General features: G+C 44.3%; 1 protein-coding gene across 1 annotated transcript; it reads right to left on the bottom strand.

The window, feature by feature from the left end:
- Window positions 1-6216: 6216 nt before the first annotated feature.
- On the bottom strand, window positions 6217-18848 carry LOC309567721 (phospholipase A2 inhibitor NAI-like). Its single transcript, XM_082273165.1, has 5 exons — window positions 18733-18848; window positions 13497-13613; window positions 9416-9562; window positions 7245-7385; window positions 6217-6469 (listed from the first exon to the last, which is right to left on the bottom strand). The coding sequence occupies exons 1-5, from the start codon at window positions 18782-18784 to the stop codon at window positions 6228-6230; spliced, it is 699 nt and encodes a 232-aa protein (XP_082129291.1). The 5' UTR covers window positions 18785-18848; the 3' UTR covers window positions 6217-6227.
- Between the last annotated feature and the right edge of the window lie 324 nt (window positions 18849-19172).

Raw genomic sequence — 19172 nt, 5'->3', positions numbered from 1 at the left:
GGGTCCCCATAGATCCCCCTTTAGAGAAGGGTCCCCATAGATCCCCTTTTAGAGCAGGTTCCCCATATATCCCCCTTTAGAGCATTCCAGGGTTCCCATTGATGCCCCTTTAGAGCAGGGTCCCTCATAGATCCCCTTTAGAGCAGTCCAGGGTCCCCATAGATCCCCCTTTAGAGCAGGGTCCCCATAGATCCCCCTATAGAGCAAGGTCCCCATAGATCCCCCTTTAGAGCAAGGTTCCCATAGATCCCCTTTAGAGCAGGCCAGGGTTCCCATAGATGCCCCTTTAGAGCAGGGTCCGTCATAGATCCCCTTTAGAGCAGGCCAAGGTCCCCATAGATCCCCTTTAGAGAAGGGTCCCCATAGATCCCCCTTTAGAGAAGGGTCCCCATAGATCCCCCTTTAGAGCAGGTTCCCCATATATCCCCCTTTAGAGCATTCCAGGGTTCCCATAGACGCCCCTTTTGAGCAATGTCCCTCATAGATCCCCTTTAGAGCAGGCCAGGGTCCCCATAGATCCCCCTTTAGAGCAGGGTCCCCATAGATCCCCCTATAGAGCAAGGTCCCCATAGATCCCCTTTAGAGCAGGCCAGGGTTCCCATAGATGCCCCTTTAGAGCAGGGTCCCTCATAGATCCCCTTTAAAGCAGGCCAGGGTCTCCCATAGATCCCCCTTTAGAGAAGGGTCCCCATAGATCCCCCTTTAGAGAAGGGTCCCCATAGAACCCCCTTTTGGGCAGGTTCCCCATATATCCCCCTTTAGAGTATTCCAGGGTTCCCATAGATGCCCCTTTAGAGCAGGGTCCCTCATAGATCCCCTTTAGAGCAGGCCAGGCCAGGGGCCCCATAGATCCCCCTCTAGAGCAGGGTCCCCATAGATCCCCCTTTAGAGCAGGGTCCCCATAGATCCCCCTTTAGAGCAGGCCAGGGTCCCCATAGATCCCTCTTTGGACCAGGTGGTCTCTTGGTGGTATTTGATTACCTCTGCGATTTTTATTTTTTGCGCTATAAACAAAAAAAGACAATTCTGAAAAAAAAACAAAAAAAAAACATTCTTTACTTTTTGCTTTAAAACATATCCAATACATTTTTTTTTTTTTTTATTATTAACTTAGACCAATATGTATTCTACATATTTTTGTTAAAAAAAAAAATCCAAAAAAGCGTATATTGATTGGTTCTAAAGTTCTAGCGTCTACAAACGATGCAATATTTTTATGGAATTTTTATTTATTTTTGATTTGTTTACTAGTAATGGCAGTGATCAGCGTTTTTTAGCAGGACTGCGACATTGCGGCGGACAAATCAGACATCTAAATGACACTTTTGACACTTTTTGGGGACCAATGACACTAATACAGTGATCAGTGCTTAAAAAATTGCACTGTCACTGTACTAATGACACTGGCAGGGAAGGGGTTTAACATCAGGGGCGATCAAAGGCTTATGTGTGTCCCTAGGGAGTGCTTACTAACTGTGGGGGGGGGGGGTTGCACTGATTGGGAGAAGACAGAGATCAGGGTTCTTGCTTAGCAGGAACACAAGATCTCCATTTTGTCCCCTTGCAGAACGGCGATCTGCCTTGTTTACATAGACAGATCGCCGTTCTGTGCCTTTCCCGGGGATGATCGCGGGTAGCCGGACCCGCTCATTGACATCCCCGCTAGGGAATCACGGCATGATGACGCCTCCAGTGGTGCGATGGCGCCATCTAGTGGCTACTGAACAAAACGATGTACAGGTATGTGGTTTCACGCAATAGCGCCACACTGCCGCAGTAAATACACGCTGGCCAGTCGGCAAGTGGTTAATCTGTTATCTTGCTTTGAAAATACCTCTTTATCATTTTGAAAGTAAAATACTAGAGCGCTTTAATGGATTTTTGGGAAGCATTAACCACTTGCCGACCAGCCGCCGGCAGGTTGCCGCGAATCGCCGTACCTGTACGGCAGTTCGCGGAAGTGATTCTGTGGGCGCCGGGCACCCGCGATCGCTCCCCGTGAAAAGAAAACGGCGGTCCGCTGTTGTAAACACAGCAGACTGTTGTTTTCTCTGCTATCAACACAGAGCGCCTGTGATCCTCCTATTTAGGAATGTGTTGATATTACAAGGCCCTCCCCCACACAGTTAGAAAGCACCCCCTAGGCTCACACTTAACCCTTTGATTGCTCCTGGGTTAACCCCTTCCCTGCCTAGCAGGAACACAAGATCTCCATCTTGTCTCTTTGTAGAACTGTGATCTGCCTTGTTTACATAGACAGATCGCCATTCTTTGCCTCTCCCGGGGATGATCGCAGGTAGCCGGACCCACTGATTGACATCCCCGCTAGGCATTTAAAAATGTGATTTTAATTATTTTTATTTTTTTTTTTATTGCCAGTGTCATTATTACAGTAAGTGCCCATTCACACTACCGCGACTTGTCAGACGACTGGTCAGCCTGACAAGTCGCGGTCCATGCACTGTTACGGGAACCGTTCTAATAGGAGTGACTCAAGTCGCTCCGACTTAGAAAATAGTTCCTGTACTACTTCGGGGCGAACTCGGAGCGACTTGCATTGACATTCATTATATGAAGTCCGTGCAAGTCGCGCCGAAGTCGCGGTGCACGCGACTTCACAGGTCGCCCCTGAAGTCGTGCCGCGTTAGTGTGAACCGGCACTAACAGTGCATATTTTTAGCACTGATTACAGTAATAATGTTACTGTTCCCCCCAAAAGTGTCAAAAATGTCAGTCAGGGGTCCGAACTGTCCGCCGCAATGTCGCAGTCCCGCTAAAAATCGCAGATCGCTGCCATTACTAGTAAAGAAATTAAAATAAATAATTAAAAATCGTTCCCGTAGATTGTAGATGCAATAACTTTTACGCAAACCATTCAATATACGCTTATTGGGATTTTTTTTTTACCAAAAATATGTAGCAGAATACAAATTGGCCTAAATTTTTTTTTTGAGAATGTTATATAGAAGAATGTGAAAAAATATTGTTTTTTTTTTTTCCAGAATTGTCGCTCTTTTTTTGTTTATAGCGCAAAAAATAAAAATCGCAGAGGTGATCAAATACCACCAAAAGAAAGCTCTATTTGTGGGGAAAAAAGGACATCAATTTTATTTGGGTACAGCATCGCACGACCGCGCAATTGTTTAATAAACTAACACAGTGCCGCAAAAAATTTCCTTGTCATTTAGTGGGTAAATCCTTACGGTCCAGAAGTGGTTAATATGTAAAGCGACCGTTATTTATTTACAGTATATTTTATTATGAGAAGTAAACCAAACTGATTTTTAGACCAACAGCAAACCGCCAGCATGGCATTCCTGCCCTTCCCTGATCTTTATTTAGAAGCGGGGTCAGATGTAAGGGATATCGCTATCACAGCTATTCTCACTCCCACATTCCAGGCCCTCCAACTTCAGACTGAATGTCTCTTCTGATAGAGGAATAGCTGGGAAGATTTTGCACTTCATAGGAAGCTAGAAACACTGCAAACCAACTTTTTATTAAAAATGTTTCCCCTGTGTGCCAAGGAGCTGTGCCCAAAAATAGGGCTGGCAAAGGGCAAAGACCTTCTTTTGTATTGAATGCGATCTGGCTCTATCCTCTTCCAATTACGGCATTGACTTACCATTCATGCCTTGCACTGTGGGGTAGATTTATTCATACCGGAGAGTGCAAAATCTGGTGCAGCTGTGCATAGAAAACCAATCAGCTTCCAGGTTTTAGCCCTCATTCACATCGGCGCGATTTGACAGGTGATTTGAGTCAAATCGCATGCCAAATCCCAGCCTATTGCCGGCAATGGCACTGTCCCAGTCGGTGTGGCTCCAAACCTATTTCCCAAAGAAGTCATTCAAACAAACTGCAACGATTTCCAAAAGCAGTTCCTGCACTAATTTTGGCGACTTCTGAGGCGATTTCAATAGACATCTGTGCGGGAACCCACATGAGTCATTCGAACACACTGCAACGATTTCCAAAAGCAGTTCCTGCACTAATTTTGGCGACTTTGGGGGCGATTTTAATAGACATCTGAGCAAGAACCCGCACAGAAGTCATTCAAACACACTGCACTGATTTCCAAAAGCAGTTCCTGCACTAATTTTTGGTGACTTCGGGGGGCGATTTCAATAAACATCTGTATTTTTTTTTTTTTTTTAAAGTGAAAGATTATCTGTAATAAAACAATAATATTCCACAGTAGCACAAATATGGTAAAAATGCAACAACATAAATAAATTATTATTATTATAAAGTCCTTCAATAAAACGTCCATAAAAGTAGCAAAAAAAAAAGAATAAAAAGGTGCTTTGTTTCTTCTCACTGAAAACAATACACCATAAGTGTCGGTTCACACTGCAGCGGCACGACTTCGGCACGACTTGCACGGACTTCATATAATGAATGTCTATGCAAGTCGCTCCAGGTCGCCCTGAAGTAGTACAGGACCCTTTTTCTAAGTCGGAGTGACTTGTGTCGCTCCTATTAGAACGGGTCCTGTACCGAACAATGGGAGTTCGACAGACCGCGACTTGTCAGGCTGACAAGTCGCAGTCCAAGTCGGATCAGTGTGAACTGACACTTAATCCACCACCAAAGTGAAAGTGGAAGTCCCACCCCCTTCAGAGTAACACTCTCAGGACTTAATTGCTATTCATTCTCATGACTGGCAGTTGCACCTAACAAAGATAAATTCCACCTCAAGCAAGACCTCCTTTATCCAATTCTCATGTTAGTAAACACATGCAGATAAAAAAGATTAACATTTCCAATGGTAATACTTTAAACCACAAGCTTTTTATTAAAAGACATTCACTCACATTTAAAATCACATATACTTAAGCCCATAACATGAAGATGGCGTCAGGTAACAGTCTATAGCGATCTCACCACCTCCAGCTGACCGGGATGGCCCTTACATCACTGCTTCTTCCTGTCCTGACATCATATCTGCTTGCCGCGTAGCCATGCCCCGGAGGTGTGGAGGAACTTGACTGGCCTGCACAGAGTCCTGACCCCAACCTGATAGAACACCTTTGGGGAGAATTAGAGCGGAGATTGCGAGCCAGGACTTCCCGTCCAATATCAGAGCCTGACCTCACAAATCCGCTTCTGGAAGAATGGTCAAACATTCCCATAGACACACTCCTAAACCTTGTGGACAGCCTTCCCAGAAGAGTTGAAGCTGTTATAGCTGCAAAGGGTGGGCCAACTCAATATTGAACCCTACGGACTAAGACTGGGATGCCATTAAAGTTCATGTGCGTGTAAAGGCAGGCGTCCCAATACTTTTGGTAATATAGTGTATATATATATATTTGTGTGTGTGTTATTATTTTTTAGAATAAACCTTTAAAGAGTTTCACTTCCATAATAATACATCATACAGTATCTTTGTATTGAGCCAATGAAATGTAAGTGCATGCAGTTTTATTAACTTATGTTTACTGTTTAAACTGATTTAGGAAATGGGAATCAGTTATGGTGGGAGGTACTAATGGCACTTTTCCACTGCAAGTGCCGTCTCGACTCCACTCGGCCCTGCTTGGCTCTGTTTGGTTTTCCACTGCATGGCACCGCATGGTACGGTGTTGGAACAGTTCGGTACGGTTTGCTTTTCCACTAAAGTGGGTGGGATAACAACGATTCTCTGACCAATCAGTGGCTAGTAGTGACAAACAGTCAAGCCTGCATGCAAAGGATTGTGGGATATGGTATCGGTACGGCCCTCTTGGAACCACAACTGAGGTGGTACTGTTTAAGCAAGCCGTACCGTTCGGTTCCATGCAGTGGAAAAGCGCCCCCATACTGTACCGTACCGTTCCAACACCGTACCATGCGGTACCATGCAGTGGAAAAGCGCAAAAGCATGCCGAACCATTCGGTTCCATGCAGTGGAAAAGCGCCATTACTTGCTTACTTGTCACAAAACTCCTGGGTGGGACGGGGGACCCCAGCATCGGACACTCCTAGTAGAGGCTTGGGGAGGCCACAATACTGGAAACAAAGGCTGTCAGAGAGATGAGTATAATACCTCTCCAGCTGCAGGGACCTGATGGTTTTAAATCTTTAGAGACTCAAAAGGGTCTGTTTAATAAAAGATGATCTGAAGTCTCCTCCACCCATAAATTTTGTCTTTCCCACTGAGAACAAAATATGTAATTATTTTTCTAAGAAATTCCTTTTAACGCTCAGAAAAATCCACCCAGACCACACAAGTGGACTTCCTACTATTTACTGCAAAGAAGAAACAACAACAGTATACCAATGAGAGTCACTGACGGAGAATGGCCACTGTGGGAGTTGTCGGCATTGTCTGGCTCAGTTGGAGGAATGACTGTATGGTTTTCCCCCGGAGTACAACTATAGGTCAGTTCAACATTCATTTGGGTAGATTTCACAGACTGCTTAGCAAGATTGCAATAGGATTTGGTGGAGCATCCTCGAAGAGCCTCCTGGGCGTTGATTACTCCTGTAATGGGAATGGATAATTTCAGGTTATTTTGTACAGCAGAGACATATTGATCATAATTAAATTACTGCCCTATTGTAGATTTTGGTTGCTAAGTTGGCTCAGGAAACAAATGAGAGTTGCATTGCATCTGGCAACCCTGTGCACAATGTCGTTTCCCGTAAATCTTCAATCGTATTTATATTTTTTATATACCAGGAAATTTTCCAACATTCCTACACTAGTCCTACAATATACACTTGGAAACCTTTTAGAAAATGGGATTGTAAAATGTACAAATGTATTTGTAGGAAGAGGTATTCCATCTGTCAAGGAAAGCACTAGCAATACTGAGAGGTTCAAGAGGTGTAGGGAAAGTGTAGGGCCTCCGTCTACATTTCCACAAGCTCCCGCTTGGATTGCACTGGCCACGTCGCACCCCACCTACCTCTCTAAGCAGTGTCTTCAGCTTGGGCCTACTACCATTACTGCCTACTGCATCGACTGTGAGTTCCTAAATGGGAGTTCTCCCCAAACCGTTTTGCAAGTTCTTCAATACATTTGTTTCTGCATCCAGCCTTCAGTGTCATTAGTGCCACCTCGCCCCATTGCACCTATCCAACAAGCTATTTCCCAAAAAAGTTTTTTTTTTATGGAATTACTCCTATTATGAGTTTTTTGTGGTGCATAAAGTATATGTTCCTCATTAGGACCCCTAGGAATTTCATGTTGCTCATGTTAATCTAAGTCACAAAGATAAAGTCAATATATCAATCTCATTTAACAAATGTTCTACCTGTGGTAAGAGTAGTCTGGAAAAGGCACATGTCTTCCTTTCCGGTACACTCCATCATCCCCTCTGCAGAGCAGTCGGTTGAAGTTTCTGTTACACATGTGCCACAAAACAATCCATTGGCTTCTTTGTCATCTACCGGTACTTTGGAAACAGCAAGAAATAACCTTAGACTGGCATACAACCAATTATTTTACAGTAAAGGCACCTACATAGAGTGTTAATGATCGTTTTTGCAAATCGAGTCAAACTGTTTCTTATTGTTGGATAGAGTAGGAAATGGGAACAACCTCCACCAGCTTTTTATTCTTATCTAGGTCTACCCACCTGGGACATTGCCCTGCACTTCCTTTCCCTAGAGACCAAACAGAAAGTGAGAAGACATCTCCCCAAAGTGAGAGGAGATCAGGTCTTGGACAGTTCTTATGAGAAGTGGTGGACGATTATCCCTCTGTTCCTGTTCTGGTGACAACTGTAACATTTTGGATTTCCTCAAAATTTGACGATGGTCCCCAGGTCAAGAGAGGCTGGAAATTCCCAAATGGGAAAAAGGTAGCAATACAAAATCTGACATAGGTCCCAAGCCTTACCTGCTTTTTCAGAGACTGCTTGAGTGGCCATATTGCAGTATCATTTTTACATATGTAGGACCCTCCTAGTAAGGTGCTAGAAGAGAGTATAGTTTTTAGGTCTTTCTGCTTACCAGAGAGATTTCCAGTTAAATTTAAATTGCTCTCTGCCTACGGCCGGAGAGTGGGGTCGTGGAGAAGCTGCCATGCAGCCTTGGGTAGTCGACCTGAGGGCCTGAAAGTCAGATAGGAGCTGAACCCAGATGTCCAGAAGGGAGACACTGGAAAGGATCTGACTCTGCCTATAGTCAATACAGATCCGTGTCACGGGGCCTGTCGTGTTAGGGCTATCACTGCAAGTGGAAGAGTCAGTGGATTGATTTCAATCAAGGGGATGCTAGAGAGTGTCCTGAAGATAATGTAGTTGCATCAAGTCTGCTGCAAGAGGACCTAATTCTTCTATACAAGTGGCAATATGGTTAAAGCAGTGTAAAAAGTACAGAAAAGCGCTCAAAGTGCAGAAAAACCAGATGGTAAGGGGCTGACATAGTGTAGGAGATTTCTCCGGGTGGTGCTGTCTCTCTGAATGGATTTTCAGTATGCAGTATCACTGTGGAGTCGTCGGTAGCAGGAGAAAAAGTGGCCGGCCTTATCTCAAAGCTGTCCAAGACCTCCAACAGGACTACACGGGGAGAGTGAAAGTGAGGGTCACGGCTGTGACACCCAGAACCGGAAGATGCACGACGCGTTTCTGAGCATGCGCCAAGTCCGGAACGGACATGCGCGCTCTTTCCTCAGGTGCCTGAGATAAGGCCGGACACTTCTTCTCCTGCTACCGACGGCTCCACAGTGATACTGCATACCGAACATCCATTCAGAGAGACGGCACCACCCGGGGGAATCTCCTACACTATGTCAGCCCATTACCATATGGTTTTTGTGCACTTAGAGCGCTTTTCTGTTCTTTTTACATGTCGTTCCACAGTTTTCTTCCTCACTTCTGAGTAAAGCTGCTTGGTGCAGCTGGACTTTCATCTTACAATAATCCCCCCCCCCTTTTTTTTTTCATTGGGGTTTTTTTTATTGGACTTGTTATTGGACTTTCTTTGGACATTTTACATAATTTCCTTATCATGCGGATGGACTGTAGCGCTTACAAGTCTTTGTTTTGGTTAAAGCAAATAACCTGGTGAGGTCAAGTGAGAGTTGGCCTTAGCTACTGTGAATAGTTCAGTTGGAGTATCCCACTATTCCCTTCTCCCATTCAAGTTCCACAATTAATATAAAACCAAATACCCCTGGACTTTTTATTGAGTAACGAGCAAAACGAAGGTAAGGAGGAATATGGGGAAAAACCCCCAGGAACTGTCTGCAGGTAATCAGAGGAGGCCTATGAAGTCAATACACAGCAAGCCCTATGGGGACAGTGCAACACATGCAAGTGCTTTGGTAGAGATATCTGAGGTCTTTTGATGTATTTTCTGCAAATAGAAGAGAACTGGAGTTTTGCTATGAAATCATTTTTGTTTGAGGAAACAAATCCACACATAAATATTTAATAATGGTAAAACAATGGCAGTAGGTGGACCCATGTCAAAAACTTACACTGGGGTGCAGGCGGGATGCAGTTGCTGGTGTGACAACAGCTGGTTCCTCTCCGTATTTTTCCACTGGGGATGCTGATACTTCCCGGGCTGTTACACTCCTTTAAAGGCACGCAGGAGATGAAATATAAGTCCACTTCATTTTCATCTATGAGAATATTAGGACCAAGGAGTACATCCATTATTTTATTTTTCTTTAACACTTGCCTACCCCTTCCTAACCAGGCCAATATTCAGCTTTCAGCGCTGTCACACTTTGAATGACAATTGCACGGTCATGCAACACTGTACCTAAATAATTTTATTTTATTTTTTATCATTTTTTTCCCCCCACAAATAGAGATTTCTTTTGGTGGTATTTATTCACCATGTTTTTTAATTTCTTTTTACTTAAAAAACAAAAAAAAAAAAATTAAAAAGAAAGTTTTTCTTAGTTTTTGTCAGAAAATGTTGTAAATAAGTAATTTCTGTTTGTACATCACGGGACACAGAGCCATAACTCATAACATATGGGTTATATAGTCACCTATAGGTGAAGGACACTGGCAACCAATCAGAATTGAAGACCCCCTATATAATCCCTCTCACACAGGAAGTACCTCCGTTTTTTCGCCAGTGTCTAAAAGGTGAAGGTCGCTGTGGAGAGGTGATCCACATGTTAGTTATGTTTCAAAGAAGAAGAAAGAAGTTTATGCTAACATACCCCAAACAAAGATCACTGGATCTAAGGGGTTAGCTATCGGATCCATCTAAAACAGTCAATGGACTAAAAGGATGGTATCTAAGCCTCGGGAAGCAGATACAAGGTTTTGCCTGTAACGCTGTCCTTATTAGGCGCTGGACCCTTGGAATATTAAACCCCAAAGGCAGGGTGCTCTACAGGTTCAAGGCCGTGGCTCCTCTTATATAGGGGACCCAGTCCTTGAAGGTCTCCTAGACAATGCTCACCGTGAAGGGTGGAGATTGGATTCTTGCTTATAGCAGTTTCCTGCGGCAGGACTGGTGAGTCCATTTTAAATATTTACACAGCAAAAAAACCTTAAAGGGTTAAAATTGCAAAATTGTAAATATTTTATGCACTGTTCCCTTTAATAAGATTACAGAGACTTGTGCCAAGTGTATTTCTGCTTGTAATTACATTGTAGCAGGTTCATGCTTGAGCAGGGTGTGCCTGGCCCCGCAGTTCATACATTAATGATAAACGCTAGGAAGCCAGTCTCTAGAAATATTTATTACAGGGTCTGGAAATCCTACATTGCCTGGTGTGAAGCCAGGAAATGTTATCGGGAGAATTCTATCCTTCCTGCAAGCAGGGATAGATATGAAATTAGCCCTGAGCACGATTAAAGGGCAGATTTCAGCTCCATCGTGTTTTTTCCAGGAACTGATTGCTTCCCATTCGTTGGTGCAAACCTTCGTCCGTGGAATATTGCGTTTGCTTCCTCCAGTGAAGCCACCATTGTGTCCTTGGGACTTACATTTGGTGTTGGCAGTTTTGCAAAAACAGCCTTTTGAACCTCTGCGGCAGATAACCCTGGTTCTTTTGACCAGGAAACTGGTCTTTTTTATTGCGATAACTAGAAGATATCGGAACTAGCAACTCATTCTTGTAAAGAGCCATTCTTTTTATCAAGATAGGGTGATTTTACGTCCTCACCCAGATTTTTTGCCCAAGGTAGTGTCCGCCTTTCATTTGAATCTGGACATTATACTACCTTCTTTTTTTCCAGATCCTAGCTCAGAGGAGGAAAAGTTATTGCATTCCCTTGATGTAACGCGTGCACTTAAGATCTATTTACAGAAAACAGGATTCGTAAGACCGAGAGCTTGTTTGTACTGCCAGAAGGCCCCAGAGTTGGATTGGCAGCATCTAAATCTACGATTTCTTGTTGGATTTGCCAGGTTATTACCCAGGCGTATGGTTTAGTAGGAAAGGTTCCTGTAAAGGCACATTCTACCAGAGGAGTAGGTGCCTCTTGGGCACATCGCCATAAAGCGTCTATGGTTTAAGATTTGCAAGGCCGCGACCTGGTCGTCAATGCATACGTTCACTCGTTTCTATAAAGTGGATGTTGGAACCATAGGTGGGTGCACATCATCATTCTATGTGGTGCAGATTCCCCCTGTTTAGACCCTAAAAATATTGTAAAAAAATAATAAAAATAAATAAAACTAAAAAATAATTTAAAAATATTAACTGACACCAATCTCTGCCTACGGACACTGTCAGTATATATACACATGCACACACACATATGTGTTTGAGCTTTGGGGTGCACACTCTAATGCAATAGGCTGCGCGTACCTATGGTTGGGACCCAGGAGGAGTCTACTTTTGGCCACAGTGTGCTGCAGGCGGTGGTGTAATCCTTCTTTTAAGGGTCAGATGGCAGTATTTTTTGGTGTCCCCCCTCCCCTCAGATGCATTGCTTTGGAATGTCCCATATGTTATGATTTATGGCTTTGTGTCCAGTGATGTACGAAAAGAAAAATTGATTTTTAATTCATACTTACCTGTAAAATCAATTTCTTGAAGTACATCACAGGACACAGAGGTCCCTCCCCTCTTCTATGGGGTATTTTATTGCTTGCTACAAAACTGGGGTATTTCCTGTTTGGGAGGGGTTATATAATGGGTCTTCAATTCTGATTGGTTGCCAGTGTCCTTCACCTATGGGTGGCTATATAACCTATATGTTATGATTTATGGCTCTGTGTCCTGTGATGTACTTCAAAAAATGGATTTTACAGGTAAGTATGAATTAGAAATCTATTTTTTTCTTCTTCAGCTGATGAGGCTGCACTGATGGCCATTGATGGGGCTGCACTGATGGGCACTGATGAGTAGGCACTGATGAGCAATGATGAGCAAGCACTGATGCACTGAAAGGCAGCACTGATGTGCACTGACTGGCATCACAGAAGCCCCAAATCCCTCCTATGCACTTAAAAGCATTCAAAACACCAAGATCAGTGTTTTTGAATGCTTTAGATTTTTTTTTTTAAATGGCGCCGATTGTTTCCGACTAAACCATAAGTGATATCATATCATTGCTTCTAATTTACTATTACAGACAGCCGATCAAAGCTGATCCGGGCTTTGCTTGGTTGTCCGGCCTGCCGGTGGATGTGTCAGCTGGTATCTTGGGTCTCCCGTTGGGACGTCCCCTCCTGCTGCTTGTAATAGCAGTTATAATAGCTATTCAGCCGCTCTAATTGCTATTACATTCTATTCATGCTATTAGGTTCTAAAACACAGTACCGGGGTAATCATCCCGGTAAAACCACCGAAAGACCATACGGGTACGTCGCTGGACGGGAAGTGGTTACATGTCAATGAAACAGCACTTCACAAATTTTCAACTCTAATTTTACAGCCATAACATTTTCAATTTCCCATCCTTTTTCACCATTCAGGTGACAATGACCAACAGGACAAAAGGAGAAGGTGGGTTCTAACCCTTTTCTTCTCTGTTAGGGTTACAGAAAACAAATCGGCTTAACATTTACTTCAAAGTGGTTGTAGACCCCAGTGAAGTGACTGGCCTCAAGTGATACAATGAGATAAAACAAACCCTACTATTTAAATTTAAATTGTTGTATATGCAGCCCTCTCCTCTCTACAGCTGTTCAAAATGGAGAAATTTTACAGCTTGCCCAAGCTTTTCGAAAGCAGGGGGTTGGGAGCTGAAACTACACTCTGCAGAGCTCAGTGAGGAGATCTGAGAATTGATTGGACGGAAGAGACACACCCCCTTCATACAGCACTCAGGAACAGAGATGAAGCTGTCAATCACAGGCTGTGTGCTGGAGCTCCTTCCTCATCAACTTTTATCTCTTGGTGTCTTCCTGACACCAAATTGTTAGAAGTGGCTCATGCTGGTAGCAGAGGAGCGAGGCAGCAGAGATAAATGACACTGGATTGAGTCAAGCACACACTATAGAGGGATATGTTTGTTTTATATTGCATGTCTGAGATTTACAAACACTTTGATTTTAATTTTAAAGTTATTTTAATAAATTTAGCCTAATTTATTGGAAAGTGTAAAGCAATTTAAATAGTTGCATCCCATATAACCTACTGATTTTGGTTACTGTGCGAACAGCACCACACGCATGGTCAGGGGAGCATGTCTCAGTTGTACCAATGCAGGATGAAGAATCTAGACCCAGGCATAGTTTACACGTGAGGCAATAACCTGCAAATAAAAAACAAAAAATGTTACATGCATGAGGAATTTATTTAAGCTGAACCCCCCCCCCCCCCCCCCCACACACACATCCCAAAATGACCGCTATTTTACTTCAAATAGCTCTTTTAATGTAAATAAATATGTGGTCACATAAGATCAGAGTCATGAGGCTTGCATATGCTTCACTGCAGAGCCATCATTTGGGTGTCCACATTGTTTTCTGGGTGGCGTGGACACATTGTGTTGGCCTGATGTATGTGTAATAGCGTTGGACTGATAAACATAAAAATTGGTTATGATGAATCGAAAGTGATCTTTCCTTCAAAGAAGTAGGTCCTTGATTGGACTATAGTATGGGTGGACCCCATTCTGGTCCTAGGCAGCTACCTTTCTGATGGTGACAAAGGAATTGCTCACCAGACAGTAAATTCTTGAATGAGTAAGGAGGAGCACCAGGTACAAAAGGTAATCTCACTTGAAGGACTTTTTGAGACATTTAAGAGCATCAAAAGCAGCCAATGCATTTTAGGGGAAAGAAGCCTCTCCCTTTTTCAGGACTCTAGCAGTCAATGTTAATAAAATCATGAAAGAAGCACTCATGGACCTGTGCTAAGGCTTTATGAAGACTAGCATCTCCTGACCGCGCTAAAGTCAACCGGTACCACGTTTGCCATATTTGATGCTCTTAACCAGTGGTCTCCAAAGTGTGGCCAGATGTGGCCCTTTGCTTACCTTATTCCGGCTCTTGGGGCACTATTCCTCCATCTGTCACCAATGATAGGGCACCCTTCTTCCCACTGACACTAATAATGGGGCACTATTACTCTCGCTGACCCCATTAACGGGGCTCTATTTCTCCAACTAACACCATCGATGGGGCACTATTCCTCCCAATGACACCATCAATGGGGCACATTTTTTTTACTTACACCATTGATGGGGCACTATTTGTTCATCTGACATCAATGTTAAAGGAACTATTCCTCCCACTGATTCCAAGGATGGGGCACTATTCCTCCCACTGATTCCAAGGATGGGGCACTATTCTCCCTCTGATAAAAAGGATGGGGCACTATTCCTCCCATTAATAGCAAGTGTAGCAAGGTTTCCAGGCCTATGGCCTGATGTGGGTCTGTCATTAGTACCGGTAATCCCTCCAGCACATGTGAGCTGTGGCCCTGGGTGCAACAACTCTGGCATCTTTGTTTGTGGTTTTTATTGGAATTAGGGGATGGGAGAAGGGAATGAGTGGGATACTCCTTGAGGCTAAAACTAATTACAATTGGGACTTTTACTTCTGAAATGCTCGTTGGCGCTTCCTTGACGCCAGCCGGCCCCAGCCAACGCTCACAAACACGGAGAATATTCTGTGAAACAGAAGAAGTGCTGAATCTCCGACTTCTAGTCCAGAAGATCCAAGACTGAGAACTGTAGAACTCCTTACACTGATGTACTGTGAAAGTCACTGAATACTGTTCCCCCGCCTGGCACAGCTTGAGGTAGTATTATAGTAGAACTCTGTATAGCTATCACTGTAACTGACACGCTCTGAACAATTCAGGGCCCAAACTTCAGGTGCCCCCTTTAACCTCAAACTCTTCAGGGTCCACTGACTATGTACCCCCTCTGTAGCTTCAGGGTCCTCAACCTAGGTACCCCCTTTGCAGCTAGCTGACACTGGATCCCAGAACCTCTCCCGGAGTGGTCCCCTCTAACTTCAGGCAGACCCCCAGGGGCAATCCTCAGTACTCACGACCTGTGTAGGCTTTCCTGGGACTGGACCCCTCTCTCTCTCAGTAGGCTCTCAGCACACCGGATCCCCTCAGCTCAACTCAGCACTCTCTGGACTCTAAGGCGACACCCTGAGACATCCACCTTCCTCAGACAGGAGGAGAGACAGCCACACTCTCTCTCCTGGGACTCTGATTCCGCCAAAGACACCGTGCCACGCACTTCCCCCCAACTTATACCCACTCCCAGAATCCTTTGCCGCATAATCTGCCTTCTGAGGTAGTTAAAAGCTGGGATGTGTCCCCTGATTGGGTTTCCTCCACTGCCCTATGGGAAGCCTCTCATAGGAGCCAGTGGGGAGACTTCCCCTTCAGCAGGCACATCTGGAAGCCTTGACACCCTATCCAACAGATCATAGCCCTGCTGTTAGGCAGACAAGGCCCACTATACATTTGCCTAGCACCTACCTGTAGGGTGCTACACCAGGATGGGACACTATTCCTCCCACTGATACCAAGGATAGGGCACTATTCCTCCCATGAATACCAAGGATGGGGCTCCATTCCCCCACTGACCCCATCAATGGACCCCATCCATTCCTTCCACTGACACCATCGACGGGGCACTATTCCTCCCACTAACACGATCAATGTGGCACTATTTCTCTCACTGACACCATCGATGGGGCACTATTTCTCCATCTGACACCAATGATGGGGCACTATTCCTCCTACTAATACCAATAATGGGGCACTATTCCTCCCACTGACACCATTGATGGGGCACTATTTCTCCCACAGACACCATCAATTGGGCACTATTCCTCTCACTGATGCCAAGGCCACACAGGCCACAGTCTGACCCCCCCTAAAGCTTCAAGGACAGTATACCAGTCCTTTGTTTAGAAGGTTTGGAGGCCTCTGTTATTAACCATTAAATGTTTAAAAAAGTCCTTTAGGTGAGATTAACTTTTGTAGCGGGAACTCCTCCAGTCCAAATACATCACACATGGCTGTCCAGCAGCGGGGGTCCTCTTAGGCAGAAGACTACACAGCGTGTTAATGTCCCAACTGGGTGACCAACAGAACTGAACCGCAAGTTATCACTCACGTAAGCAATGTCAGTGAGGGATATGGATGGCGAAAATAGGTGCATGAAGTAGGAATGGGAGAGGGGAGAGCTTTACTTGGGGATTTACTCTAAGTGCAGTATAGTTGCAGCCGGTGCATCAACAGAGAGGAGACTCCAGCATCACACAACCCCTTATGCCTATTCCCAAGGCACACCATCCCTATAGGTTTCTACCTATAGGACCAAGCACATGCTAAATGCTTCCCCAGCTGTTTATCAACTTCCCTAGGACAAGATTCTTAGTGATTGGCTAGTCTGATAAATATCCATAACTTAGAAGGTAACCCCTCTAGGGCCACTTTCACATGAAGCGGACTCTGGATACGATCCACTTGCTCATCAGGGCCCTGTCCGCTGATTCCTGCTGAGCAGGCGGATGGCTTGTCCATGTCCACTCCATTTATGTAGCGCGGACATGGATACAGTCCCAGTGTTAATTTTATCGACTAAAATATTTTCGTAGACAAAATTAACACTGTTTTAGTCAACTAAAATACAACTAAAACTAAAAAAAATTCAGATGACTAAAATACAACTAAAACAGTTCAGATGACTAAAATATGACTAAAACTAAAACAATTCAGATGACTAAAATACAACTATAACTAAAATGGAATTTTAATCCAAAAGACTATGACTAAAACTAAATCAAAATTTGACATTAAAATTAACACTGCACAGCCCACTCTCCACTGTGGGCAGTCAGACCGCCTGTCCATTTACACCTGTCTGCCATGGATCCCCAATGGATCCCCATCTGTCGGTTTTTTAGAGTAGCAGATTGGACTGGATGTAGGCGGGTGTATATATGTATACATGTCCGTTTACACCCGCCACTCTACAGAGGAGAATGGAGGTTCTGATTGGAACGTTCATTTGAAAGGACCCCAACACAGACTCCTAGAGCAGGGATCCTCATACTACGACCCTCCAGCTGTTGCAGAACTACACATCCCATGAGGCATTGTAAAACTCTGACATTCACAGACATGACTAGGCATGATGGGAATTGTAGTTCCTGAAGAACCGGAGGGCCGTAGTTTGAAGACCCCCGTCCTAGAGCATGCTTGGTTTGCAAGAAGCAGTAAACAACCTGAGCCTAGGCACACCCTGAAGCAAGAAGGAACGTCCAGGTTGGCTGCAGTCCAACACCTCCCCGCAGATTCCAAAACTATTGAAGACATTTAGGACCCTTTTTCTAAGTCGGAGTGACTTGTGTCGCTCCTATTAGAACTGGTCCTGTACTACTCAATGGACCGCGACGGTGCGTGACTTGCCAGGCTGACCAAGTCGTATTAGTGTGAACCAGCACTTAAAGCCTCTGCAAATACAATGGAGGTTGAACAATCCTTATTTTTAGGCAAGCGTGCTGCGAAAGAATAATGTTTGCATGTTTGATGGTGACATTTATTCTAATGCTTCAGCATCCTTGCACAATGAGTCGCTTTGGATGATATGATTTTACCTGATGCCAAAAACTTAGTGATCACTACAACAATTACGAATTTAGCCTATACACTCTACGACAGCATTTGACAGGTCTTCCTCCTAGATGTCGGACTAGGCATTTATAAAATACTAGACATTAAGCCCGTTAAATTAAAGGGCGCTAGAACATATGTGGTCAAAGATTTGTAAAAACAGACTTAGCAGTAAGTCCACGCGAACGCGCACCCGCCGCACGCCCGCGCACACCAGCAGCTTCAACAGTTTTGCCCGGCCGCCCGAAGTCTCTGCGCTCCAAGTCCCAACGACTGTCCGTGGGGCACATGCGCAGAAGCGCAATCCCACGGACACAGGGACTGGACGCAGAGACACTTGCACTTTATATGTATAGATAACTTGCTCTTACTGTAGATCAGGATCTCTCAACCAGGGTTTCCGTGGAACTCCAGGCTTCCACCAGGGGGTTTCCTTCAATAATAGGCAGTTTCTGACACCATTGATCTTTATAACTAAGGGGTAATTCTTCCCAATGACCACAAGTGTAAGGAACCTTCTTCCCTCTGACCATCACACTAATGTATCAGAAGTTGTTGAGGTCTTCAAAAAGTTTCCACGCTGTTTTAACTCTACTAAATATAGAGTTTTAACTCTACTAAATCCAAAAAAACGTTTTGAAGACCCCTCGTAGTAATTTTAGCAGGGGTTCCCCGAGACTGGAAAGTTATTCCAACGGGTTCCTCTGTGTTGAAAAGGTTTAGAAAGGCTGCTCTGTAGATGCATACGAGGCAGCATATAAATTTGAAGAGAACGGACTCACCAGTTGCTGTGAAAGCTGAGAGCACACATAGAAGTCCCAGGAGCGAGCTCATGATGAGGTACAAATACTTCAATGAGACAGTCTAATGCGGGATCTCCAGCCAAGTCCTCAAAGTAATGCACATATGATAGGAGGGGCTGTAATAGCCGGCCAATAGTCATGAAGTCAACTTTTTTTTTGCCAAACAAAATATGTCTCGCTGTTTACAAAGGGGTCATATACATTTTTTCATCTTTCCTGGGTTGCCTTTGCTATTATGATATTGTATATTTCACTGGTGGCCATGTAATATTGAGGCAGGGGTGTAAAGTGATGGCTTTCCAGTTGAACTGTTAGGTGTGACTTATAGTGTCACCGGGGCGAGGTCACCTAGAGCCCAGGACGAACAAACAAATTACGCCCCCCCCCCCAAAAAAAAAAAGAATGAGTATTTTTGTCAA

The sequence above is a fragment of the Pelophylax lessonae genome (genome assembly GCF_965119305.1).
Source record: "Pelophylax lessonae genome assembly, chromosome: 12".
NCBI classification, from domain to species: domain Eukaryota; kingdom Metazoa; phylum Chordata; class Amphibia; order Anura; family Ranidae; genus Pelophylax; species Pelophylax lessonae.
The sequence above is the reverse complement of the archived record's forward strand: the minus strand, read 5'-3'. Positions and strand labels throughout refer to the sequence as shown.

Excerpts from the sequence above, each read along its gene's own strand:
- LOC309567721 (XM_082273165.1), bottom strand. The coding sequence starts at position 18,784 with ATGAGCTCGCTCCTGGGACTTCTATGTGTGCTCTCAGCTTTCACAGCA. Across the intron at positions 13,614-18,732 it reads CTCAGCTTTCACAGCAACTG|GTTATTGCCTCACGTGTAAA; the intron begins GTGAGTCCGTTC and ends TTTTATTTGCAG. Across the intron at positions 6,470-7,244 it reads CCAGACTACTCTTACCACAG|GAGTAATCAACGCCCAGGAG; the intron begins GTAGAACATTTG and ends TTCCCATTACAG.